The following is a 25885-nucleotide window of genomic DNA, read 5'->3' on the forward strand; positions in this document are numbered from 1 at the left end:
TAGGTTGGGAGGAATATGTATGCCTGTGCTGACAGCCAAGGTCAGGTAGCATCCTGTCAATTGGGGACACAGTCTACAGTCCCAATCCTGAAGACCGACTGCATTGCTTGGATACTTGGCTGATGAGGAGGAAGAAGCCGGTGAGACAGAATAGCAAACAAACTGAGCTGAATGAGAACTGACAATTTTCCAAAGCAGTATTTCAATCAACCCACCAAACTAGGTCCAGGACTGGTTGTCTGTTTCCAGGCTTTCAAAATGTACATGTCTCCAAAAAATGGAGTCTGGTTTTCATCCAGAAAGGAGTACAGAGGAAAAGCTGAGAAGGAAGAATCCTGTGTTGTCAGAGGAGAGGAGCAGAGACTGTAGGATGGCTGGGAAAAAGCAACCCTGAATAATGGTTAATGATCAAGAAATGAAACGCAACTTTATGCTTAAGGGAGACTGGAGCGTCCCGCTGATTGCAGAGGATGCAGGAGGGACTAGCTGTGGGATGAGGGTAAGGACCAGTCCACTGTGTTCTCAGACCTTGTGTACAGAGTCAAGAGATGTCCAAGATGAGCGAGAAGTACATGGGCTTGTCACATGGGCTGCATTTTCCCAGGTGTCTGGGCAGAGTCTGGCTTGGGGCTGACAGGAGTGCACTTGTGGAGGTGATAACAGGAGAACCGAAAGCACAGTGACCAATTGGCATTTATTAGTGTAGTTATTGTCACTGTAGTAAAAGTAGTAGAGGAACCAAGACTTTGTTATCACAAAGAAATAAATAAAGCTTATTTTTAGGAAAATTCTAACCGAGTAACTGAAATCTAGCAGTAGCACTAGGGGAGGAGCCCAGCCTTGTGTGACAGATGAAGCTGGGGTAGAAGTCATGATAAATTCTACCTAAAAGGAGCTTCTACTCATTGCCCCCTGCCCCAGCTTCCCGGCCAGAGCTGACCACGGCTGCAGTTACAGAATAAAAGGAAACCTAACGAAAAATGAGCTGAAGCACTTGAGACGATGTGAACTTGGATCTATCGGGGGTGAGCTGACCATGATCAGACCATCTGTTCCCCTCACTGCAAAGAGGTTTAGACGGCAGCTTCTCCAGACCGCTTCCGGCTGATGTGCTCCAGGTGGGCGTGCTCTGAGGTGTCCAAGTCAATCTCATACTTGGCTAGGATTTTGAGGATGGGCCTCAGCTTCAGCCACCATTGTTCCTTGGGGATGCGATGCCTACAGAGGAATGAGGTAAGTGATGATTTAATCTTTAGCACCCCAATCAACATCTGTGAAAGGCTATGGGAAGAAGTTGAACAGAACAGGCTGGATTTGGGGCATGGGCATCAGATCTAAAGTAGGTACAACTATAGGTGTTACTCCTAAGAGAAGAGGACTGAAGACAGTGAACAGGTTGGGAAGAGTAGATCTTGAAACTACCAGGGAAGGAACCACCCCAGGAAGTAGATGTACTCACTCAAAATCTGTCTGTTCCTTCAGCTCAGCCACTGGTTGAAAGATCAGTGCTCTCTTGCGCATCCCCAGAACACAACCTGAGTCTGGAGTATTAGCAAAGATCCGTCCTGCAATAGGGATGGTCAGTCAGCTTCTAAACTGGGAACCAGCTTCTAGGAAGGGGGCCCCTCTCACCCCACCTACCATTACGGTAACTCTCTTTGATCTTCCCAGACATCCAGTTCATAGCCTTTGCACCCATCTTAGTGGCAAAATTCCTGTCAAATGGAGTTGGGCTCCCACCCTGGAAAAAGAATCATAAAAATTATAGAGGTAAGGGCTCCAATGAAGTGGCAAAGACATTGGAATACATGGAGAAAAAGGAAAGAATAGGTCCAGGTTTACAGCCAGAAGCAGGAATCCATAAACCTAACCATGAAAGGAAATCCTGAAACAGGGCCGGGAACCAAGGTGAGCTTTTGGCCATTAATCAGATGTCAGAGTAACTCATTAGTACAAGGGGATGACTGGTCTCGCCGTTGCTTCTTCCAGCCCCACAGCTGCATGATCCTGTTCATTTCCTTCCAGGCTTACTGGCCACTCTATTCCCTGCCCCTCTACAACCTAGCAGCTTTTGTCAGTCACCATCATTGATGACACAAAGCATTCCTTGTGACCCCATCTGGATGCCCTTGGTAGCACCTCATAATATTATAAAACACCTTGCAGATTTTCTTTGAACAAAGCAAAGTAAGTGGGAAAACGGAAAGGGAGGAAAAACAGAAAACAGGTCTTCATACTTTATGCAATAGGACCTCAATCCTGCAGAGGCTGATAAGCTCATTCAAACTGAGATAATGTGAGTTCATTTGTGGGTACAGAAAGGTCAAAAGTAAGTGCTTAAGAGGCATCAGCGGGGAACATTTGGGATAGAGGAGGCCTCAGACCACTAGTATCATCTGTGAGAGAGGCCTACCTAGGGTGGGGACTGAATGTAGGTGGAGAAAGAGATTCCTTCCCCCTTGGAACCCCAGTTAGTGGGGATGGAGCCCAACCCCAGCAAGGTGCCTGTACTCACCCACCACATTCCCTGCGGAAGGCAGCACGGTGTGGCGGGGAAAGCACTGGACTAGGCTTATTCTGGCTTCACTCAAGCTTGATGAGTGGCCCTGAAAAAATTATTTCTCCTCTCTCAGCCTCATTTTCTTCATCTGAAGCAGTAGTTCTCAACTGGAGATGATGTTGCCCCCTGGGGGACATTTGGTAACATCTAGAGACATTTTTTTTTAGTCGTACAACAGGGGAGGGAATGCCATTGGCTTCTAGTGAGTAGAGTCCAAGAATGCTGCTAAGCCATCCTAAAACACACAGAACCACCACAGAGAATTTTCCAGCCCCAAATGGCAATATGCCAAGGTTGAAAAACCCTGCCCTAAAGAAAGAGGATGAAGCTAAGGCCATTTCCAGGGTATAGATGTCTGATTCTGTGACTGTAGAAGACCGCAGGCCCATGCTCTGTGGCGGCACTGATACCCTCAGCAGGCTGGAGGCCAGAGGGACACTCAGTGGCTATTGGGGGTTACGGCTGTCTTGTGATGGGCGTGATGTGTGTACTCCCTACCTGCTGCATGTGGCCAAGCACGTTCTTCCTGCTGTCGAAGATGCCCTTCCCCTCCTCGGAGTACAGGTTGAAGATGAAGTCAGTGGTATAGTTGTCATTGCACTTCTCGTTCCTGCAGGAGAGACCGATGCCTGTGCCGCATGTGTCCCCCTCCCTCCCCCAGCCCTCTGCGGTGGTCAGCTTTGTCCCTCTGGGTTCCGTCTCTTCTCGCAGTCCAGGTTCTCTCCCTTTGTATCCACAGATGCCTCAGGGTGTCCCAACCATGGCTGCAGTCTGACTAGGGCCAAAGCCTGACTATCTCTTCTCTTTACTTGGGAGCAAACCAGGGATGAGGTACCTTAACACCAAGCCCCTCTTCACAGTTGTTTTCATCTTTTGCACCAGATGTTCAACATTTGCCTGAAAATGAAGCAGAAAATCCTAAGCCCAGCTGAGAGTGGATAAGGCTGGGCAGGCACATGGATCCCTTCTTCCCTGCCAGGCCTCTCCAGGAGGGCAGAGGGACGTGGAAGGGGGCTGTTTACAGCCCAGGGCCTGAACTGTGCCTCATCCCTTTAAGAAGGTCAGTGCAGACTGAAATTAAGGGAAGACTCCAGATAAGATGGGAAATGGGAAGAAGGAAGTTTGAGACAGCATGGTACTGTCAGTTTTCAGCCCCTTTCCACCCCCTCCCAATCTCCCTTTCCAGGGGTTTCCAGTTCTCCTCTCAGAGGGCTGATTCTGCTCTCGGTCTTGGTCTCTGAATGGGCTGCTTCTGCATACAGCAGTGATTCACCTGGGAAGAAGCACTCCCTTCATTTGGGCTTTGAGTTGGGGGTGAAGGAGGAAGAGGGTCACCCTCCACTGCGGGCAGGGGTTGGCTGGGTCCTTGGGTTAGGAAGTTCCCTCAGCCTGCAGCCCTCCACGCTGTGGCTCTTTTTTTCTCCAGTGAATGGGGATCTTGGAAAATAAGGATCATAAGGGTATCCCCCTCAAAATTGGAATGAGAAGGGTCTGGTTTGGTAGCTAGGGAAATCTGGAGGGGTGGCGTGACCTCCTCAGTCAATTAAACCACCCACTAAAAGTTTAGAAAGGCTTCATAACCTCTCTGAACCTCTCTCATCTGTAATACAGAGATATCTCCCTTGAATGTCTGTTATGAAAATAAAACACAAAATTGCACATGAAGGGCTTTGCAGCCTGCTGCCCTTCAAACAGGAGCTCCAGTGACAGGAGCTGTGGGCACGTGCAAGAGGTCACACTGGAGAATGCCTGCCCAGTGCTCGTTTTAGGACTCCACAGTCCATTGGCTCCATCCACGTCGTGAGCTCTCACAGCTCAGCTCACTGTGAGGACAGTGGGGCCAGACCAGGGCGGGGAGAGCTCCCTGGCAAGCTCTGGGTGGCTGTCTACCTGCAGGTCTCTAATGGTGAAGGGATCCTCAAAAATATAGGCAGCATCGGCCCCAGCTGCCAGTCCAGCCATGGTGGCCAGGTAGCCACAGTAGCCGCCCATGGTCTCGATGATAAACACCCGGCGCTTGGTGCCTGCTGCTGACTGCTTGATGCGGTCACAGGTCTGCAAAGACAATGGGTCACAGAAGGATAGGGTCAGGGATGTGATTCTTGTCACTGCTCTGGTCCCTAACATCACCCAGCTCTGGAGCGGGGCCCCTGCGCCTCATCAAGCTCTTGCCTTCAGGGATGGCCGGCACCTCCGCCAGCCACAGCAGAACTCCTCTCCTGGGAAGGGGGTTGTCCCTACCCTTTCTGTTGCTTAGAGTAGGAGAATTAGGCTGAATGACCTCAGGAAAAAACATATTTGGCATGCAGAGCACAGATGCATTTCTAGGTTAGAGGACTCACAAGGTGGGGAGAATGGACACTACACGTACAGTTCAGTACAGCCTGTGTAAATGGCAGGGCATGAAGAGGCATTTTTCAAACGCTGCCATTTGGCTGGTACAAAACAAGTGGCTCACTTTCGAGGCCCAGACGCAGTCCAGGGATTATACCCCCAGCCAGAGACTGGGAAGTGGGGTGGCTCTCACCATGCAGATGGTGTTGAGGGCTGTGTCGGCCCCCACGCTGAAGTCTGAGCCAGGCACGTTGTTGGAGACCGTAGCAGGAATGACCACGAATGGGATGCAGAGCTCGTCGTACAGCTTCCTGCCCTCCATCAGCTCCAGGCCCCCCGTGTAAGCCTGCGAAGAAGGGAGCAGAAGGGCAGGAATGAGGACGGGAGAAGGTGCAGGGGGAACGGAAGAAACGGTTGGGAAGGGCACCCACCTCAAAGCCCCCAATGATGACAAGGCCCTGGATGTTAAACTTGGTGATGTTGGCACTGATCTGTTCGAAGCTCTTCTTGGGTAAAGTCCTAGTTGATTGGGGCAGGGAGGGGGTGGGAGGACAGAATTTGGGGAAGAGACAGCAAAATTGAGGGAGAGAAAAGCTAGAGTTAGAAGCCCTTTATTTATAATTTCTTAACTTGCGCCCCCTTCCCTGTTTGACCTCTCACCCCTGCCCAAGGATACACCCTGGGGCTCTAAATTGCCAGAATTGTGTGGATGGGCACATCTGCCCTCACTAAAGCAACTGTGAGCTCAGGGTAGAGGACCTAGATAATAGCACTGGTCCAAGCAGACCTGACTGAGTGAACTGACACCACATTCCAAGGGACACCTTTAGGGGTAGGGGTGACTAGGAGGAGGTGCTCCTGTAATACCACTTACCTTTTAGTCCCAAGTTTAGAACCACCTTGGCCAGTCCAGCCTCCAACGTAGCTCCAGCCAGCTTCCTCGATCTGCAGAGAAAGGTCACACAGGTGGCCCAACACCACTTCTTAAGTCCTGACCTCACTCCGACACCCACCTGCCCCTGGGGGAGGAACACCGGGCATCCGCCGCCCCCCGACCCCTCAACCCTTACTGCTTCCACCCTTACTGCTCATTCACAGATATTAAGCACCTGCTTATGCCAGGCATCGTGCTTAACTTGGGGACAGAGAATTAAATCAGACACATTGTTTGCAAAGGGTTCATTTCAGTGGCTTCTGCCTGTTCCTACTGCCTTGAAGTTAAATACAGTAGCTCCCTTTTATCTGCGATTTCACTTTCTGAGCTTCCAGTTGCCTGTGGTGAACCTCAGTCCAAAAATATTAAATGGAAAATTCCAGAAATAATTCATAAGTTTTAACTGGTGTGCTGTTCTGAGTAGCAAGATGAAATCTTGCACTGTCCTGCTTCATCCCACCCAAGACCTGAATCATCCCTTTGTCCAGCATGTCCACACTGTCCATGCTACCTGCCCGTTAGTATAGAGAAATCACACAGCATACAGCTGACCCTTCAACAACAAGGGGGTGAGGGGCGCCGACTCTCCACACAGTGGAAAATATGCATGTAACTTTACAGTCAGCTCTCATAGCCACCGTTCCACATCCATGGATTCAACCAACCCGGGTCATATAGTACTGCGGTATGTGCTATTGAAAAAATCTGCATATAAGTGGGCCCATGCAGTTCAAACGCACGTTGTTCAAGGATCAGCTATATATCGGGTTCAGTACTGTCATGGTTTCAGGCATCCACTGGGGATGTGTCCCCCTCAGATCAAGGGGAACTACTGAATCTACTTCTGTTTGAACCCCAACCAGAGAAAAAGATGGGGAGGGGGAAGGCAAGAGAACAGACAGGTCACCCTGATATACTCATCCTCCCCACGACTGCTCCTCAGCCCCAGAGTAAGTGCCCTCTTTCCTTTCATCCCCGTACCTGACCCTTGGCCAGGCCCTCGAAGCCATCGTGCACAACCAGCACTCGGTTGCCCTGGATCAGGCCAATTCTCACGGTGGAGCGGACGGCGGCATTCATGCCTGCAGCCGGGGCCCCCACGTTCATCACAGCCACTGTGTGTGAGCCACTCTGGAGAAGGAAGCAGAGGGGGAAAGGGGGAAAGGGGCCGGCAGGGGGAGGGGGACAGGTTAGTGAAGGGAGCTGAGCTCTGAGTTCCTTATGGTCCTGACAGCATACACCCCTCCCCCCCTGCTTGTTCCCTCCCTCACACTAGGAATCAGAAGTCTTTATCACAGATGAATAAATCAAACTGTGGTCCCTGATTCCAGCTATCACTGCACAATGAATAAGAGAACTTCCAGAGCAATGTTTCCCAAAGTGCGATCCTTGGACCGCCTGCATCAGATCCACTCAGGGAGCTTGTTAAACCTGCATATTCCTGGCCCTACCCCAGATCTGGATCCCCTCTGCGGGAGGGGAATATGCATGTTTAATAAGTAGCCCAGATAATTCTAGTATATAATAAATATTAACAACTACGCCAATGGAAGACACTGCCTAAATACATTTAGATGTGATTATTCCAGATTGGCCCAGAGGCAATAATACATAAGCCTTCTTTTCCATTCCTTGCATCTTGTCAGCCCTGAATTGGATGTAGGCCTTTGGTTAGAGACATCCAGGGCACACTAGGAACACGGGGCTTGTATCTGGGGTAGCTGAGAGAAAATTATCTTAGTGGGGACTCAGCACTGAGGATTACAGTGGGCAAAGAAGTTGGCAAGGTATCAGCTGTGTGGGTTGAGGGTAGCACTTCATAATGGGAGAATGGGAGAGGAAGAGGGACAAGGGGAGAGAGCAACTTGCCAGTACCTTGGACATTGGGGGTCTGACATGAGCCAGAAGCTTGTATACCTCCCAGTTGTTCATGAAGCTCCTATAAAAAGTACCGAGAGAGAAAAAGAGGGAGAGAAGTGTCTTCAGGCCACTCCCCAAGGCCAGCAGCCAAGGGGATCTGGTCTGAAGTTTTGCTCCCAGCGTGAAGTTCCAGAGGGCAAACCTCTAAGGGCGTAACTAGGGCAGAGCAGGGGTCAGGCAGGGCTACAAAGAGGCCACTGACTCACCAAACACTCCCTGAGCATGCTTCCCCCCTCGCCTAGAGACACTTAACATCTAGCTGGGTCCGCACGTAGAGATAACAGACTGTAAAAGAGAGTCCCTGGGATGAACTGAGCCTCCTGGTCACCTCACAACTAATTCTCTTGGGGAAGAAACTATTGCAGAGACAATAAAAGGAGGGAAAAGCAGAGGCTCCTCTTTGGGGTCTGGAGCTACATCAGTTTTTGGCTTTATTGCAGGATCTGATTCTGTAGCTAGCGAGCTCCCAGTCATTTTCTCACCGGCCTCTCAGCTTCATGGCTTCATCGAATCGCCTCTCATTCATGGCCTTGGTCACATCTTTGGTCTGAGGGAGGAGACAGCCAGTCACAACTCCAGGGCAGGGCTCTGTATAGCTGGACTCCCCCCCCCACGCTGAGACTCTGCCGTCTCTGGGCTTGTGACTGGATCCTGCCCACCCCATACCCCACCTTTTCTATGCCCCTCAACTTTCATGGAAGGAGAAGTATCTTTGTTTTTCCTTAATTTTCTGAGTAATGAGCAGCAAAAGAAAAGGGCTGATTCAAGCCCTTTTCTATTTATGAGAAGATGGGCAGAGAAGAGGAGCTCACACAGATAAAATAGCACCTTCCTCCATTCCACACCCAGGGCCCAGCCTCAGTGGAGCCTCTAAACTAACGGAAAAATGAAGAGGATCCTGCAGATCACCTGGTTAGAGAGAAAGGCTGATCCCCGCCATGTGCTTCCTGACTACTGAGCCAGTGCTTCAGCTTGGGGCCTCTCAGAGGTACAGTTCCAGGCAAGGCTGGAGTTTGTCTGGGCTCATTAGGGCTCCCGAGTCTGAGAGAGAAGCCACCAGGAGACGGGGATCCAGCCCTAAGGATCAGGCCAGACACTTAGCTCCCAGCCGCAGTGTTTGCTCTGTGGTATCAAAGGAGTGATGCTTCTATAATAAGGGCCACCATTTCCTGAGCACTCAAGCTCTTCCAGGTCCTACATCAGACCACTTACATGGTCAGTCCTTCCAATCACCCTCAAGGTGAGTATTAGTAACCTCATGTTGGTTCAGAGAAATGTGTTCAAGGGACAAATCAGAGTGATATAAACTACCTAGCCAGACCTTACTAATATTCCCCGGCTTTTAATGAGGTTTGGAGAAATACTGCATTTCTCTTGAGGTTGGATATTATGGGATATTGGGTCTTATTACCAAGTAGGATGTAGAGTCTCCCATCTTTAGGAACATTTGACAGGCGGGGAAACTGAGGCTTAGCTAGAGAAGTCACAGCTCCCGTGCAGGGCCCACTTCCCCCCGTGTCTCTTGTTGCACCCCACTGCCTCTCCACCGGCTCACATCCCAGCAGCCTCAGAAGCCACTCTCTTCCCCATCAGCTCAAGCTCAGAGACAGGGCCTTGGGGCTGGTAGGAAGGGGCTTGGGGTCAGTACTCACCACCTGGACACACTCCATGAGGGGCAGGCGCACAGCCTGGTTACCAGAGAGGCTCACCACACAGGCTGGGGTGTCCGGGGTCCCCTCCAAAAGTGCCATCACTGCTTCCACACCCATCCTGCTGCCCTGCGGGGAGCAAAGGCAGTCTGGTTCAAGCCTCTCCATCTAGGCTTGGTCTGGAGAACCTGGACACTCAAGACCCTTTCCAAATCATGAGTTGATTTCCACATTTAAGGACTGCAGCCAAGAACTCACTGGGCTTTACCTCCCTACCCATATTTCACCTAAAGCTGGATGATTCTTTATCATTTTTCCATCAGAACCCCAAGGATTCTGCCTGGTTCCAGAGAAACACAGCCACTGTAGTAATGAAGGGAATATAACATTCCCTTCTTGAACTGATTAAACAAGGAGGGACGCTGCCTCTCTCTTCCAATGAAAGTAGGATAAGAGGGCACAAATTGAGTGTGTGAGGTTAGATCTTAATAATTTCACTAATGGTCAAAGTTCTAAGATGTTAGACCTTAGAGGAGTATATAGTTTCCTGTCATTTTTTGGAACAAAAGAAAACTCTTGAGAGTATAGGAATGGGTCAAGGGCCACTGGCGTCCAGAGGCTGGTTGGGGGACGGCACAACCAACGGTTTATACCCCTGTGCTGGGGAAGTGCAGTCCTGCTGGGAAAGGACAGCAAGTTGAGGGTTCTACGGTGTGAGGGCCGCAGAGCCCCTGACCTACCAGGATTCTGTCAAAGGCTGACGGTGTCCCACCTCGCTGCACATGTCCCAAGACAGTGACCCGGGTGTCATATCCCAGACGCTTTACCACCAGCTGAAGGGACCAAGAGAAGGACAGAGAGAGAGAGATATGGAGTCAAGGAGAGGAAACAAGCAGGGACCTAGATAAACCAAGGATAACTTAGCATCTTATCTTGTAATGCCCCCTGGGTGGGAGGAACTCGGAGGCAGGGGAGAGACATGCAGAAGAACCAAAGGGAGACTCAGAATCCCTGGGGAACGGGGCCAGGAGAGGGGTAAGGTGTCAGGGCCTCTCTGGCTCCGTTCATACTAACGTTTTTTATTTCTTCTGACGTGATTGGTTTGCCATTTTTGTCAATCGCACCCTCAGCCACAATGATGATGTTGAGACGAGAACCACGGTTCCTTGTCTGGTGAATAACAAAGTAAAAAATCGTCAGTGTTATAAAATTGATGGACAGGAAAGGGATCATCAATGGGACAGAGTGAGGGATTTTTCAAAGGGCAAAATAAAGAGCCAGTACCTCGCTGAGCCGGCGACAAAGGTGTTCCTCCCAGTCATCATCTGGTGGACACTCGGGAATAAAAACCCAGTCGGCCCCACAGGAGAGAGAGGTGACAAGGGCCAGGTATCTGAGATGAGAGCCAGAAGTATCATGCCAGGAGCTCCACTCCACAAAGAGCCTCACCCATCCCAACAAGCCCACCAGTCCCAGAGCTAGTGAGAGGTCTGAGGCCCCTCCATTTCATTTTTTGGATGAGGGCAAGAGCTCCACTGAGACAGCTTCTCAATGAGATTCTGTTCCCAAAGAGCCCCTTCTATTCATGGCCCCCAACCTCAGAGCCTGCTCTCTCACACTGCATGTGTGCCTGTGCAGGACACTCATGCGCATGTGCATGTGCAGGTGAGTGAGGGAGGTGGGTGGAGACAGGGAAAGGCAGCAACACCGAGATGAGTGCGTACACCTCCAGATCTGCCACCACTGGGAGGCCTCTCTGGACTCTTCAGGAAAGAGGAAAGGGCTATTTCAAGGCCCACAGGATAAATGAGTCAAGACGGGGACCTTACCCACAGTGCCGGCCCATCACTTCTAGCACAAACGTCCTCTGGTGGCTGCAAGAGACAGACAGGTCTTACACAGTTCAAGGGTCCCTATGGCCAGGATCAAGCCCCCACCCACATCTAGACCACGTAACCTCTCTGCGAGATACATTTATGCTGTGGGCCTTCCAGCGGGTTTCCTGGGAGACCAGGAAGACCCAGGGGAAACTTCAGCCACAAGGTGTCCTTCCTAGGCCTGAGCGAACACAGCAGAGAAAGGTATCAGTACTGAAGCTCTGTCCCTGGGAAGGAGGGAGCCCAGGAAAGGAAGGATAGAAGGGAAAAGGAGTGAGGAGAGGCCTTGACTAACCTGGAATCCTCCAGGATCACCCTGCAGGAGACTCACCCTCCCATCCCCCCTTCTCCTGCACTGCCTCCTCTAGCCCCCTCACTCCTGAGCAGTGACGCAATGGCCTCTACAATCTCTGTGACACAGCTGGAAAGATGTGGGGCTCCCTGGGTTTGTCTCAGTCTGGACACTAATCATTTAGGAGACCCCACAGGTATTAAAGACCTTAGAACCACTTGTTTGGACAGTGCGCTGGACAGTGGCAAGAGGCAGATCTTACAGCATTTACAGAGCAGTGCAACGCCAGTGCTCTAGGGGTAATTCTTAAAAAGTGGCCTGGCCCCAGAATTGGTCATTATAGTCACCATGGCTCAAACACTTTAGTCTTTTCCAGTCCCCAGCCCGTTGGCCTGTCCCAGCTGCCATCCTCCTTCGCTGCTCCCTGCAGGCCCTTACCTCTGAGCGGTAGTAGTGATGGCGTCTACGATCTCTATGATCCGGTGCAGGGCAGAGTCAGTGCCAATGGTCATATCGGTGCCACAGAAGTCGTTGTCAATTGAGCCAACCAAGCCCACAATGTTCAGGTAGCTGGATTTCGCAGCCTCCTCTGCTGTGATCTTACCTGACAACGGGAAGCAAAGCAGGAGCCAGTGGGTGAGGCAGCAGGCCTGCCCAAAGAGCAGGAGACGGGAGAGGGAGGGGGCTGCAGCCACTGGTGACTGTAAACAGTGGAAGAAAACGGAGGGCAAAGACTGCCAATTTGTGTCTGGGCGAGTTTTCTACAATGAGGGGAAGGGGTGTGTGTGTGCACATACCCACAAACCACACTGACAAGAAATGTCTCACCTGCTTTCTGGAGGTCATTCAACAAGTCGCTCCACTCAGAGCGGAAGGTGTCGGCCCCAGTGAGGCTACCGTCACCCCCGATGACACACAGGTTGGTAATCCCACGCTTCACCAGGTTGTGGGCAGCTCGGAGCCGTCCCTCTCGCTCCCGAAAGTCCTTGCACCGGGCGCTTCCAATCACTGTGCCTCCCTTTGGGGAAGAGGTGGGAGTCAGCTTCCCAGACGACACAGCCAAATTTGGGCTCAACATGCTAAGATTTCCCCTATTCCAACACTGTCAGGGGCTGACACCACCATGTGGCTCCCTAGGGAGTTCCCAGACATCCTGAGGGGTTGTTGGCCTCTTCTAAAGGAAAAGGGAGATGGTGCTGGCTGAGGTAGCACAGGGTCCTTCCTATATTCTGCTGCACCTCTTAGCAGATGGCTAAGATGGACCCATTTCATTGGAGGCTTTGTCATCAAACTGATTATCCTAAAGAGAACTAGGGAATTCACACATATCTGTAGGCTTTTGAAATAACCTCCATCTTCCCCATCTTAGACGTATAAGAAGAAGTGGCAGTGACTTCAGCAGGGACCAGGCACCGCCAATCCTTTTCTCTTTGCGCCTGGGGAGCTGTGTGCTAGTGGGAGAAGCCACAAGACTCAGGCAGTGACAAGAAAACCAGCTCTGCATATGGAAAGCCTTACATTCCCAGGGGCTTATAGATAGATCCCCAGGAGAGGAAAGTATACCTAGCGTTTTCACAAATCACGTAAACTCCTGGCATCTATGACTTTGGGGTATTGATGGAAAATTCTGGCTCACTGTCAGACCACTTTATAGCAGGCACCATTGCCTGTATAGAGCCTCTGTGAAGCATTGCTCATTAAATTTCTTCCCATGGATATTTTTAGGGGATTGAGGTAAAGAATGCGGATACAAATGTAATGTGTAGGTTTTTCAGTAAATCAGAAAATGGGTATATATTGACTTAGAAAAAGCAAAAACGGCTGTGGAGACAATTGGGATAATCTTAGGTTTTTTTTTAAACTCTCCATTCCTTCCTCCCTTAAAAGGTCTGGTTTCAGGTCACCTCATCGCCATCACATGAGGACTGGCAGACTTCAGCTCTGCTTCTGGCTCTGGCTCCCATCCTCGGGTAAGGTTATTTTCAGGACCTGACCTTCTCCGTGACCTTAGAGCAGGACCTGCTTATGTGCCAGTTCCTCAAGTGCTGCCTATGACCTTTCTCTATAAAGAGCATGCCGTCCTGTGATCATGTCCCCTCCCTCTATCCCGCCCCAGGAAACCAGGGTGATGTTTTCAAATGCAAAGAGTAAAGGGCAAACATGTCTCCTCTCTTGTCACAGAATCTCTTCACATCACACCACATGGCAGCGAATTCGGGAAACTGTGAGCCCAACCCAGAGCAGGGTGAGACAAGGACAGGACAAACATGGGGCAGGAGCCCTCTGGAACATACCAGCTGAAGCATCATTGAAACGCTCTCCCAGGTGGCTTCCCTGATGTTATCTCCACCATCCACCAGGCCTTGATAACCCTGTGGGGTACATTACACTCATTCAGCCTCTGCTAGGCTTCCCCCAAACTCCCAGATTAAGACAGGATCCCTGGAAAGAGGTTCTCTGAGAATCAAGTCACCCATCCAGCCTCCTATGACAGATGCCTGGGTTCCCCTGAGAATAACACAGTCCAAGGAAAGAGATGTCAGCTTTTTTACTCTCTTCTAGATTCTCTCATTCTTGAAATATCAGGAAGCCCTTCCTAATATTTAATCTTAATTCCTCTTATTTTTGGCTCATCCCATTCCCTCCCGGGGGAACAAGATAATAGGTGGTTTTAATAACTAACAATAGAGGAGAAAGAGAAAGGGATGTTAGAGGGAGAAAGGGAAAGAAATGTGACTTGAAAAGAGACTATAAAATTTGAGAGATGATAGGCAGATAGACCTTACAGAAAGAAGAGTGGACAAAGGATGAGAAGAAAAGGAGAGAAGGGAACCAGAGAGGAGTTAGAACCTCAGAAAGTTAAGCAACCTGCAGAAACATGGTGAGACTCTTCCCTCCTAAGGCTCTGTCCCTGGATATACTGAATTTGCTATGAAATACTAACTCATTTCAGCTTCTCCCTCTGTTTTGGGGAAGTGAAGGGAAGACAGAGTTAACTCTTGCTTTAAATTGAACAGGCAACACGAGGAGCCAGTCTGCAGACTCCTGGGTCCCACCATCATTATTGGAGCCAGAGTTGGGAGGAGTGACTCATGGAGACAAGAAACCCAGACAAATTAGACACAGCAACGTAACTGGGAGGTAAGGAAAGAGAAAGTGGGGAGCAGGAGCAGAAAACAAGAAAGAATCATGGGGAGCAAAGTAGAGAACCAACCTCATGGACAAAGAAGACACGGGCACCAGTATAGATTCCAACTCGAACCACAGCCCTGACAGCAGCATTCATACCTGCACGGAGGAAAGAGAGAGGTTACTCCTAAGAAAAGTGGACCTGGACTCTAAGATATAAGACAGCTTTCTCTGAATCTAGAATACTCCCCCCATTCAAGTCTTCTGGCCTCCCAGCTAACATTGACATACTGCAAAATTTTGTCTTTCTAAGACCTTTCTTTGCCAGGGCAATCTGGGCAATAATAATCTTGAATGCTTATGAGGGGGTTAGACACTGCCTGACGCTTGTCAAATACCAATGCATTTATTTAAGCCTATCCATATCCTGGAGTTGCCCCCATTTTACATATTTGGAAACTGAGGTTCAAAGAGGTCAAAGTCACAGAGCTAGGACAAGCCCAGCTTCTAATCCAAGTCCTAAAATGTCTAAATCAACACTGCTGACCTCCATGCTAATCCCAATGACTGTACTAGGCTTTTCCCTGCCTTCTGCACTGACTCTAGGCATCCAGCTTGAGTAGGCTTTTCAGGACACAGACGTGACTCTTGGAGGCTCAGGGACCTGGTCAATTGCAATCTGTTCGTAAGAATGTCCATTATTGGCTGGTGCATTCTCCCAGTCTCTGCACACACACAGCTTTTTGTGTCATTGAGTTGGTGTATATTCCAATGTGGCTCACACAGAAGAGATTCTCTGGCTCCCACACCACCAGAAGAGGTTGTGACCAAGTGTACAGGCAGAATTAGTGGAGGCTCTATGCTCTCCTTCTCCTGTGCTGATCTCTGCCTGTGACCCTGTATGTAAGATGTGTAGGAGAACTTAAAAATTATGCTGTCAATTGTTCTATTTCCACTGGGAGAAACGATCAGGGCTAAAACAGAAGCAGAGCCTTTCCCCCTTCTCCCAAATGAGTACTATCCCTCACCTTGTAGCTACTCAATGATGAGAACTCTCTCCCCAGAGTAGGGGGAGGAGCTGACCTGACACAACACACAACACGTGGCGGGGGCTGTGAATGCCTCCACATTAGAAGCAGTGCCGCTGAGACTGAGCTCAGCGTAGCTTCATTGGTGAGACTCTCCTGGGTCTTGATCCTGGTAACGCTGTCCTACCTCATAATGTGAGGAGGCGCTCATCATGTTGCTGAGATGCATCAACTTGTGAACCATTTTAATCACCCTCCCTCGGGTACCCCAGTACACATTTTTGTTTCAGTTTAAAATCTATTCATATGGTCCTTAACCCTGCCTGGAGAAATATCACATACCAGTGAGCACTAGAGAAGCCAGTAATTGGAAAAATCTGCAGTAGCAGACTAAAATCCATCATGAACTACTGCAAAATCCAAAGCTATCTGGAATGCAACAGAATGAAAAAGACCAGAATGTCTGGTTTTGGATTTAGTTGGGATCATAAGGCTAAAAGCTCCAAATGAAATTGAAGGTCCATTCACTTGCTAAACAAATATTTATTGAATACCTATCATGTCCCTGGCACTGGGGATACATCAGGGAATGATGCAGAGACTGGGGATACAAAGATAAAGGACTTGGGAATGGTCCTCTAGACTTGTGAAGAATTATAGGGTGATTCCAGCGTGGGTCCGTGTGGAGGAGATTTGTAAAAGTGCAGTGGGAGTGAGGAGAAGCAGCATCTCGCCATCAGGAGGGGCTCAGGGAAGATGGTGCAGCATGTGTGCTGAGACCTAAAGGATCATTTCTTTTTGAATCTTTCTGTGAGGTGGATGAATTTGAGGAGAGTGTTGTAGGCAGGAGGAACAGCACAAATAAAGGTGAAGGTCAAGAAATAGCCTTAGGAAATTCAGTGTTGTTGAGAATAAAGTGTACCATGATAGAGAGATGAAGCCTCCAGTGGGCAGGCACCTGTGTGCCCGATGAGGAAGTCTGGTTTTTACTCTGGAGACCAGGGTTTGATTGGGGATCCATGGGTGATGGTTCCAGGAAATCCATGAACCCCATGAACCTGTATGAAAAGCTTTGTGGGCATGGGCAGTTCTTTTGGAAGAAGAGTCACAGCTTTCATTTGATTCTGAAAGGGGTCTGTAAGCTAGGGAAAACAAAAGTTGTAGGCAATGGAGAATCTTGGAAGAATTTTGAGAACAGAGGGATGTGATGAGATCTACGTACCAGAAAGATCACTCTGGCAGCAGCGTGGGAGACAGATGAAAAGAAGTGACAGTAGGGTTAGATGGCTGTCTGGCAGCCTAGACAACAAATGATGAGGGCCTAGACTGGGAGAGTGACATTTGGCACAAAACAGAGATATTGGATAGGAGACACCAAGGAAACAGAAGCAACAGGACTCGCATCTAATTGGCAACATGAGTAGATTTCAAGGTGGTGGAGAGGAGGAAGGAGACACCCTGTGACGGACTTAGGCCACGGGAAAAACTGTGGTGCAGTTAACTGAGCAGAGGCAGGTTTTGATTTGAGAAGGTACAGGTGGGGATGATATATTCATACTCGGATATGCTGAGTTTGAAGTTCTTGTGGGACATCCATGTGGACTTGGAAGAGACTGTCTCAAGAAAATATGTAAAATTAGAAGGGTAAAGGGCAATGAATGGAACGCTGCGGAAAATCAACACTGGAAAAATGGGCAGGGAGAGAGGAGTTCCATGAAGAAAGCTCATACAGAGCAGAAGAAAGGCAAGAGGAGAACTGGGACTTAGCAATGTCTTGGAAGCCAAAGGAGACAGTTTCAAGAAGTGGGAACAGTGCCAAATGCTCCTAATGATTGATCTCAGATGAGGACTGAAAGGTTGGGCTTGTCCACAAGAGGTCACTCGTGAGCACTGATGTCAAGCTTACTCATGACATCACTAAGGCAAAGCCCCATGAAGTCTGGAAGTCTAATTGGAGGAACTGAAGGAATAAAATTTGAAAAATCTGTGAAGGGAGGGGGCTTCTCAGAAGCTTTAGGAAAAGCTTGAATGCATGCGCGCGCGCACACACACACACACCAAAGTCAGAGTCAGCACAAAGCCATCAGTCTAAAGGAAAGATGAATAAAGTCAACTTAATAAGATCAGAACAGATAATGAAACTATTGTTTGTTTATTTTCTAGACTTTCTCAAGGCCTATGGGAGTCTCTTTTGGACACCTGCAGTCCTGGAGTATAAATCTTCAATCTTAAGAAATAAAAAAAATTCTTCTGAAATGTAGAGGTTGGAATGCTGTCTCCTGCTCCTGAGGTAAGTAAGTGTAGGGGAGAAAAGATTTAAGGAAAACAAATGACTTCAAAGATTTTAAGTGTAAAGCAAACAACAGACAGTGGGCAGGGAAAATCCAAATCCATGGGGCAGAAGAAAAACCCCATGACAAAAGAAGATTTTTTTTCTCTTTCCTCCTTCTTACCTTAGCCCTGCCAACCTCCAGAGGTCATCCTTCCTGCCTCTGAACTGGATACCTGAGTGTTTTCCCAGAAATCAAGTTTTAAGACCCCTTCTGTAAGCCTGTACCTGTGTCTCAAACCCCTAGTTCCCTAGAAATCACAGACTGGGCTGTATAGACAGCTTACACTAGAAAGTCCCAGTAATTCTTTGGGCTCTCCTACTTAACATCACTGGCCTATTCTGGCCCCAGGCCAGTCCTGGCCAGGCTCTCCTTGGCTGTTCCATGTTGCCCTAAATAACCCTCTATGAGCAGCTGTCTGACTTATTAGAAGCAAAAAGAAGGATAAGATTACAGGCACCATCCCAGGGGTACTCTGGGTACAGCCAGGAGGAGGGCTCTGGAGAACATCAGAAACACGCACTTTGGAGTCTCCAATTACAGCCTGCCGGGAAGAGGCTTTAAGGAGAACTACAGGTGATGGGTCTCTATAATGTGAGGTAGAAAAAAACTAATAAATGACTTGGTCACTACCTTTTTGCTAAAAAGTTTCTTTCTACCTTAACTGAACTTCAAAGAAAAAAAGGACGCGAGGAGCAAATGTTTGTTAGATGTGAATTACACTTTCTGATGGATAGGTAATTAAAAATTGTAAATCCTAGAACAGCAATCCAGAGAGGGCATAGAATCCTGTTCCTATGAACCTTTAAAAATAGGCTAAACATGCATTGGAATGGACTGCCTGTCTGAAGACAGGGATAGAGCAGATAACTGAGGTCTTTTCCAGCAGAATATGCTGATTGCATTAGGCCAAACGCAGCATGGTTGTAAGAGGACTGGGACCGCTTCTGGGCTGGAAAGGGAGTTAGGATTTAGTATCTAGCTCAGGATGTCTGCTTCCTGGTCATTCTCCTACTTCAGGAGGTTATTAGCCTTGCTAAGCCCAGGGAATGACGGAGCTGAGGCCCCTCTGGATTTTATAGAACCCAGGAAGCCCACAGCCTCCAGGGAAACACATTTCTGTGCCCTCTCCCTGGGAGAACTAGGCCCATTAAACCTCTCTGTGCAGGCCACTTCTGTATTTGAGATGCTCTTTCAGCTGGGACCTCTCAGCTCTACTTTGAGTTTTCTGTTTTGCTTCCTTGCCTCCCTAGAATCCCATCCTCTACCACTCCCATCCCCATTGGCATGCCCCTGTGACGTTATGTGCATTTGCAGTGGGATGTTTCCCTGGACACACTGTGCCTGTCTCAGAATCCCATAGGCCTTAGTCCAGTTGGGCCCTCGGAAATGAGCTTATCAATAGCCCCTGCTCCACAGATGACCTTTCCCTTAAAGCAGGTGATGGTCATCTCCGGAATAAGAGGGTCTCTCTGCTCAAGATCAGGAGCTGGAAGGGCTTGGCCACTCTTACACCCAAGTTAAACCCTAGGCCTGTTTTTTCCCACCTCTTTCCCTCTGCAGAAAGCTCTGCTCCTTCATAACTTCAAAACTCTGTGTGCCTCACCTGGACTTTTTTAGTAGGTTCTCACTTCCCCTAATCTGACAACCTAATTCCACAGGCCATCCTACCACGGTTTTAGGCTCAATAGTCAGAGTTCATGTTGAAGAACTCAGTACTGGCGTGGGATTCTTTCCAGGAGAGAAGAGAGAAGCAACAGAAACCAAGTCAGCAGTCTCTATGGCCTCAAGGACGGCTCTGCATTCCTAATCCAGCTACTATTTCTAAATGCAGGTCTCTGCCCTCCTTCCTCAGTTTCCACATTCTAGCATTCTCCTGTTTGTAATGTATCACAATTATAACTCAATAAACATTAGTTTATTTAATATACTTAAATATATTAGTCTAAAATATAAAGTCTAGCTTTACTAATATACTAATAAGGATCACAAGAGCATCTCAACATGTGACTCTTCCACTGATACATCCTTCGTGCCGACCATCCTGCTTGGCACACAACAGATGCTCAACAGTTCATTCTTTATTTAATTAGTAACGCATTTATTGCACCAGGCGCTGTTCTAAGCACTTCACTTGAATGAAGAGTTCAGTTTCTTGAAATCTATCTTCTCCATGAAGTTCTCCCTGGTTAATACAACTAAGGCCTATCATTTCATTATATAAGTGGATTCTACTTGGTTAAGACACACACTTAGTTATTGTTATTTATGTGACTTACATAAGAATTCTAGTAATGTATGACATCCTTCCTCATTAAACTGAAGTTCCCAAAAGAAATCAACCTCTTCACCACCGACAAGACAGGGCTCTATATAAAGTGGGTGCTTAACACAAAGTCTAGGAAAGCCTTTAGGGAGAGTGGTGCAGAGAGAAGGGGGGGCCAGCTGAAATCCCCTTCTTTCTCTCCTTTTCTCATCACAGTCCCCCTGTCCTAGTATCCCTTTCAAAGAGATTCTGCTTCTCTTCAACATATTACAAATTAGAATATACATCACAGAGGGAAAAAAGCTTAAAAAAAATCCCCTGTCCCCTATCTCCCTCTTCATCTTCCCATACACCTGGTATTTCTGACTCCCAGATTTCTAGGATTCAACCCAGAGATGGGTTCTCTCTGGCTTTGCTTTCTGCTCCCCGCCCCACCCCTCCGCATGTATATATACTAATTAATGCTGCCATTGCTGTTTGTTCAAGGGATAAAGGAATGGATGGGGAGGAGAGGCCAGAGAAAACAGAGAATGACCCAGAAGAGTGCCTAACAGGAGGAAATATGCTGTGAGAGTGAGGTACCTGACCCTGGTCAGTGCAGGAACTCTGGAGACATCAGAGTTGGCACCTGAAGCCCAGCTAGGGCCCATCAAACACCAATTCCAAATCTCCTTTTCCCATCATTTCCAATGGACTTGAAGTGAATCCACCTACTGCCTTTTCAACAATTTTTAGTCTCTTTCCTTCCAAATGTGCTTGAGAAAACACCAGTCTTCTAGGTACCAAAGTACCAAAATAGTCCCAAATCTTCAGAGAAACTTGGAAAAAAGTTTTAGGAAGATTTGAGTAAATAAAAGTGGAGCAAATGAAATCCAAAAGCATTTGGGGACTTAGACCTAACAGAGATTTTTGGGAAGTCCAAGATTCCAGTGTGACTCTACAGCAGGAAGCTCTTAAGGAGGATAGTTCTGTTGTATAGACTAAGAGAGTCAAGAAATTTAAGGGGGCCGCCCAGCCAGGTTTTTATCTCTCCCCAAGCAGGGCCCTCCTCCTTACCTTGGGCATCACCACCAGAGGTTAACACGGCGATGGCTTTGCCGACCCCCAGGGTTTTGGCTGCATGGTGCTCCTCATGGGTCATGATCCACTCTAGAATTCAAGAGAATGATCAGTTAAGACACAGCTGAATCAAGACGCCACGAGCTCGGGAAATGGCTGTGTTAGACTCGCTAAAGCCACCTCAGTCAGTCTCTCCCACTATACTGAGTCTGGGCTTTCCAGCCTGGGATCTTTGGACTTCTTCCAAAAGAGAGCCACACCCCTGCAAAGGGACAAGCTGAAATGTCACAGTAATCAAGCCCAAGACTGCAAAAGCCCTGGCTAATCCCTTGCACCCCAATTGGAGCCGATTTGGAGAATAAGCTAAGGTTACAGAGAAGGGCGGGTGACTGGTCAGAAATGAGAAAGGAAGGAGAAAAGTTAAAATAGCCTCAAAGATTCCTTCCTCCCTTTTAATGAAGGGAAGGGCTGCTGCAGAGGATAGGAATCAGATAAGGTTTGGGGCACTGAGAAGCAGCAAAGTAGAAGCAGAAAAGCAAGGGTAGGTTGGTCTACAGTTAAGATTGGGGTTGGGGGTCATGGAATTGGGCTAAGTTGGAACTGAAGTTGGAGGTTACAAAGGCACGTTGGAGTTTGGGCAAAATAATGGTTCAGGCTCAGGAATGGTTAGGGACTTCTTGTGGCTTTTTCCATCCCTCTCAGGGCCCTGCCTCCTGACATCTCTTGATCCTTTACCTTCAGGCCTTGCCCCTCACACTAAACACTATCGAATGGGAAGAGGAACACAAAAGCACTGCCACACATACACAGATATGCACAGATGACAGGTGAACACCTTCATATTTTTGTCTTTAGGGCTTATCTCTCTCAAAGGAAAACACAAGACATAGTTTTGTATCGATAAAATGCCAGTGGAATCATCAGTCTCCCAGTTATCCACGCTAACCTCTGTTATTTTTAGAATTTATCTCCTTACTCTCAGAATCAAAAAACAGTTACCAAACCCTATTATTCTCCCTTCTTATGATCTTCCCTTATCCTTCTCCACTTTCCTGCCCTCACTGCCTCTTTCCACCTGATTTGCTTACTACAATAGCTTGTCTCCCTCTGCTTGTGCATCCCTTCTCCACTCTATTTGAGACACAAAATAAGCCTCCATGGGAAGGTTATGGGCCCCTACGGCCTCAGTGGAGAGAGGATTCATTCACATCCACAGGGGCTGATGACCTTAGAGCACAGCTTTCACGTTTTTGCTGTGAATCCAGGGAAATCAAGATAGCTGCTGATAGAGACATTGGTCATATCAACACACAGATCCACACACATGCCAATAAAACATGTGCAATGACACACTCATGAAGAAAAACATATACAAACACACATGCTATTATTAAGAAACACAGATTCACAGACATACTACATATAATTAGTGCTGACAGACGAAGCCCAAACGTCTTGGGTTGGCATTCAAAACTTCCATGATCTGGTTCTTGCCTAGAGCTTCAACCCTTGCTCCCATAAATTCTCTGCTCCATCATCACCTGAACATTACTTTGCTCCCCACGACTTCTATGCCTGCGCATACTGCATTGCTGGGCCAGAAAGCCATCGTGGCTCTTTCCACAGATCAATATCCTACTCCATCATTTAAGACCAGTCCTAGTCACATCCCTATTAAACCTATTAAGCCTTTACTGATTACCAGAGGTCAAGGAGGGCTTCTTTCTGGACCTCCTCTAATCACATATTGTCTGGAACTGGATCACTCATTTGGCACTTAATTACTACTTTATGTGATATTTTAATTGCTTCTTATATATTGAAAAGAAGGTTGGACTAGATCAGGGGTCAACAAACTACAGCCCATGGGCCAAATCCAACCCTTCTAGTTAATGTTTTTGTATGGCAGCAAACTAAGAAAGATTCTTACATTTTAAATGTCTGAAAAACAGTTTCATGACATGTGAAAACTATATGAAATCCAAATTTCAGTGTCCATAGCACTCCCGTTCGTTTGCATATTACCTATGGCTGCTTTTGCGGTGTGACAGCAGAGTAGATTACTGAGACACAGGCTTGATAGCCTGCAAAGCCTGAAATATTTACTGTCTGGCCTTTAACAGAAAAAGTTTGCAGACACCTGGACTAGATGATTGCTAAGGTCATTTCCCGTAACTAGACTGAAACTCCTCCAGGGAGGAAGCATATTCATTTTTTAAACCAAAAAAACTCACGAAGTCTATGCACGTAACAACAGGAGTTCATTAAATTCTCATCGAGAGCATTTGTGAACTGACAACACGAGAGGCACACAAATATAGGAGCACTTTAAATACGCTTGGATACAGATATACCCCCATCTTCCCTCTGCTTCTAACAAATTCAGATACAAATAGGTATTAAGATGCAGATAGTGACAAACAGAATATAAACACACATGGATAGAGATACTCTCTTATTTAACCAGAATGTTCATGGCCAAATATCTGCAGTTCTCAGAAAAGAAAGACTAAATGGTGCAAATAAGAAGGCAAAAATTGGGGAAGGAAAGAACAAAACATATGAGTACTATTGCTGACCCCCTTTCCCCCTGAGTATTTCCTTCTCATTCACTCGGGGAGCTCATCACTGATAGAAATCCATACAGGCATCTTCCACCCCCGGAGGCTTCAGTGAATTCGTCATAACAGGGGGAAGGCTCAGAGTGCTGACCTGCAAAAAACAGCTCAAATTCTTCTGCATCTCTAAAATTGTTATAGAGGCACAGGACACGGCTATGCACGCAGATTTATAAATAAACAGATCCACAGCGACACACACATAGACACAGACATGTTAAACCTATATATAAAATCACGTGTGTGTAGACAAGCACGCGGGAGGGAGAAATACAGGACAGGCAGCATCATAGGTGCACTGATTTGAACTGGATGAGTGCCAGGGTAGGAGTCGGGCAGCCGAGAACGAGGTCCGAGCACCACCCACCCACCCCGGATTCCCAGGGAAAGGGGCAATGCGTGCAAGCCGAGGGAGGCCAGCCAAGGGGCTAGGATTCTTCCCGACTGCCCTACCCATCCCCCCTCTCAGCTCCTGCTCTGATGCTACATCACCTCTTCTTTTCCCTTCTGCTCGTTTCAGTTCTCCCCACCGCCTCCTGCCAGCACGTTTATTCCCACCTCGCTCTCAGCTTTCCCCCTCGCTCTTTACCCAAGGGCCCCTCTTGCCTTTTAGTCTCAGCTCTCCTCCGCCCGGGCTTCCTTGCAGATTGTCCTTGGGGAAAGGGGGAGGGGAGCTTGGCGAACACGGGGAGGAGCCAGGTGGAGGCAACAGGGGAGGGGAAAGAGGAGAGGCTTTCCAACCTCCACTAGCTGATGCTGACCAGGAGGCTCCGCCTCCTCCTGCTGGCTTTTCTCCTCCCCTTCCTCCTCCCCCTAAGAACACAGCTCAAATATGACATCGCCTTAGTTTCTTCACTCCCCAGAAGGTTCTGGGGTTCCCCGCATCTATCTCGGGAGTCGTCAGCTCCTGTATGCAGTGGGAATCAGAAATCCTTCTTGTCTGCAGAGACATTTTTTTCCTAGCCTGGACTGCCTGAGACCCCTTTGCATTCAAACATCCTCAGCAACTAATAAACCTACCCGTCCGGCCCTATCACTCTATGAACATGTATTGGTAGTCTGTGTGCCAGGTTTTGTATTAGGTGCTGAGAGGTGAAAAGATACATGCAACAGAATCCTGTCCTTGAGGAACATTGATCACTGATATTTTCTATAGAGGGACCTCAAAAACTCCTTTTACATTTACATACCTTCCTCAGAGAAAATACAGAAAAGCTAACTAGGAATGAGAGTACCAAGAGGCAATACCCCTGCTGTGATAGCCCCATTCTCAAGCCTGCAGTAGAAGGGTTGCAGGATTCTGATAGTGAAGCAAGCATATCTGGTGGGCCACAAAGCAAACAGAATCCATCCTGGGAACAGTACTGCCAATGCCAAGAGGTGCATCCTTTCCTCAGATCCTCTTAACTCTGCACTGCTCCACCTACGTCTTTGTTTCAGTGCCTCTCCACAGTCATCTCTCATCTCCCTGCTGTTTCTACTGCCCTTCCGCTTGCTTACTTTTGTATCTGTACCTGCACATTCTGCAAACAATAAGAATGCAAGTGACTAGAAGATAAAACCATTGGACTACACAAAATTAACTTCTGTGCTGCAAAACTTGCCATCCAAAAAGTGAAAAGACAACCCATAGAATGGGAGAAAATATTTGCAAATCATATATCTGATAAGGGACCAGGTATCAAGAATACATAAATAACTCTTGCAACTCAATAATAAAAAGATAATAACCCAATTTTAAAAATAGGTGAAAGATATCAATAGATACCTCACCAAAGAAGATATATGGATGCAAATAAGCATATGAAATGATGCTCAACATCATATGTCATTAGGAACTGCAGATTAAAGCAGAGACACCACTACAATCTATTAGAATGAAAAAGAAA

The 25885-nt window shown here is 47.9% G+C and overlaps 1 protein-coding gene and 1 long non-coding RNA gene across 2 annotated transcripts; one reads left to right on the forward strand and one right to left on the reverse strand.

Annotated features, from left to right (window-relative positions):
• Positions 1-675: 675 nt before the first annotated feature.
• Positions 676-24676, reverse strand: PFKM (phosphofructokinase, muscle). Its single transcript, XM_074374960.1, has 23 exons — positions 24603-24676; positions 21376-21468; positions 14781-14854; positions 13861-13938; positions 12395-12584; positions 12005-12170; positions 11227-11271; positions 10682-10790; positions 10472-10567; positions 10138-10230; positions 9401-9526; positions 8231-8295; positions 7704-7767; positions 6810-6959; positions 5769-5839; positions 5326-5413; positions 5088-5240; positions 4451-4615; positions 3396-3457; positions 3059-3170; positions 1642-1741; positions 1460-1565; positions 676-1218 (listed from the first exon to the last, which is right to left on the reverse strand). Exons 2-23 carry the CDS (start codon positions 21458-21460, stop codon positions 1074-1076), a joined length of 2343 nt encoding a protein of 780 aa, XP_074231061.1. The 5' UTR covers positions 21461-21468; positions 24603-24676; the 3' UTR covers positions 676-1073.
• LOC123619522 (uncharacterized) lies at positions 3488-20199 on the forward strand. Its single transcript, XR_006728169.2, has 4 exons — positions 3488-3620; positions 13454-13536; positions 14584-14707; positions 17887-20199. It is a non-coding gene; the product is annotated as an uncharacterized LOC123619522 (long non-coding RNA).
• Positions 24677-25885: the final 1209 nt, after the last annotated feature.

Source organism: Camelus bactrianus, chromosome 12, assembly GCF_048773025.1.
Source record: "Camelus bactrianus isolate YW-2024 breed Bactrian camel chromosome 12, ASM4877302v1, whole genome shotgun sequence".
NCBI classification, from domain to species: Eukaryota; Metazoa; Chordata; class Mammalia; order Artiodactyla; family Camelidae; genus Camelus; species Camelus bactrianus.

Excerpts from the sequence above, each read along its gene's own strand:
- PFKM (XM_074374960.1), bottom strand. The coding sequence starts at position 21,460 with ATGACCCATGAGGAGCACCATGCAGCCAAAACCCTGGGGGTCGGCAAA. Across the intron at positions 13,939-14,780 it reads GTGTCTTCTTTGTCCATGAG|GGTTATCAAGGCCTGGTGGA; the intron begins GTTGGTTCTCTA and ends TGTACCCCACAG. Across the intron at positions 1,566-1,641 it reads CAAAGAGAGTTACCGTAATG|GACGGATCTTTGCTAATACT; the intron begins GTAGGTGGGGTG and ends TCCCTATTGCAG.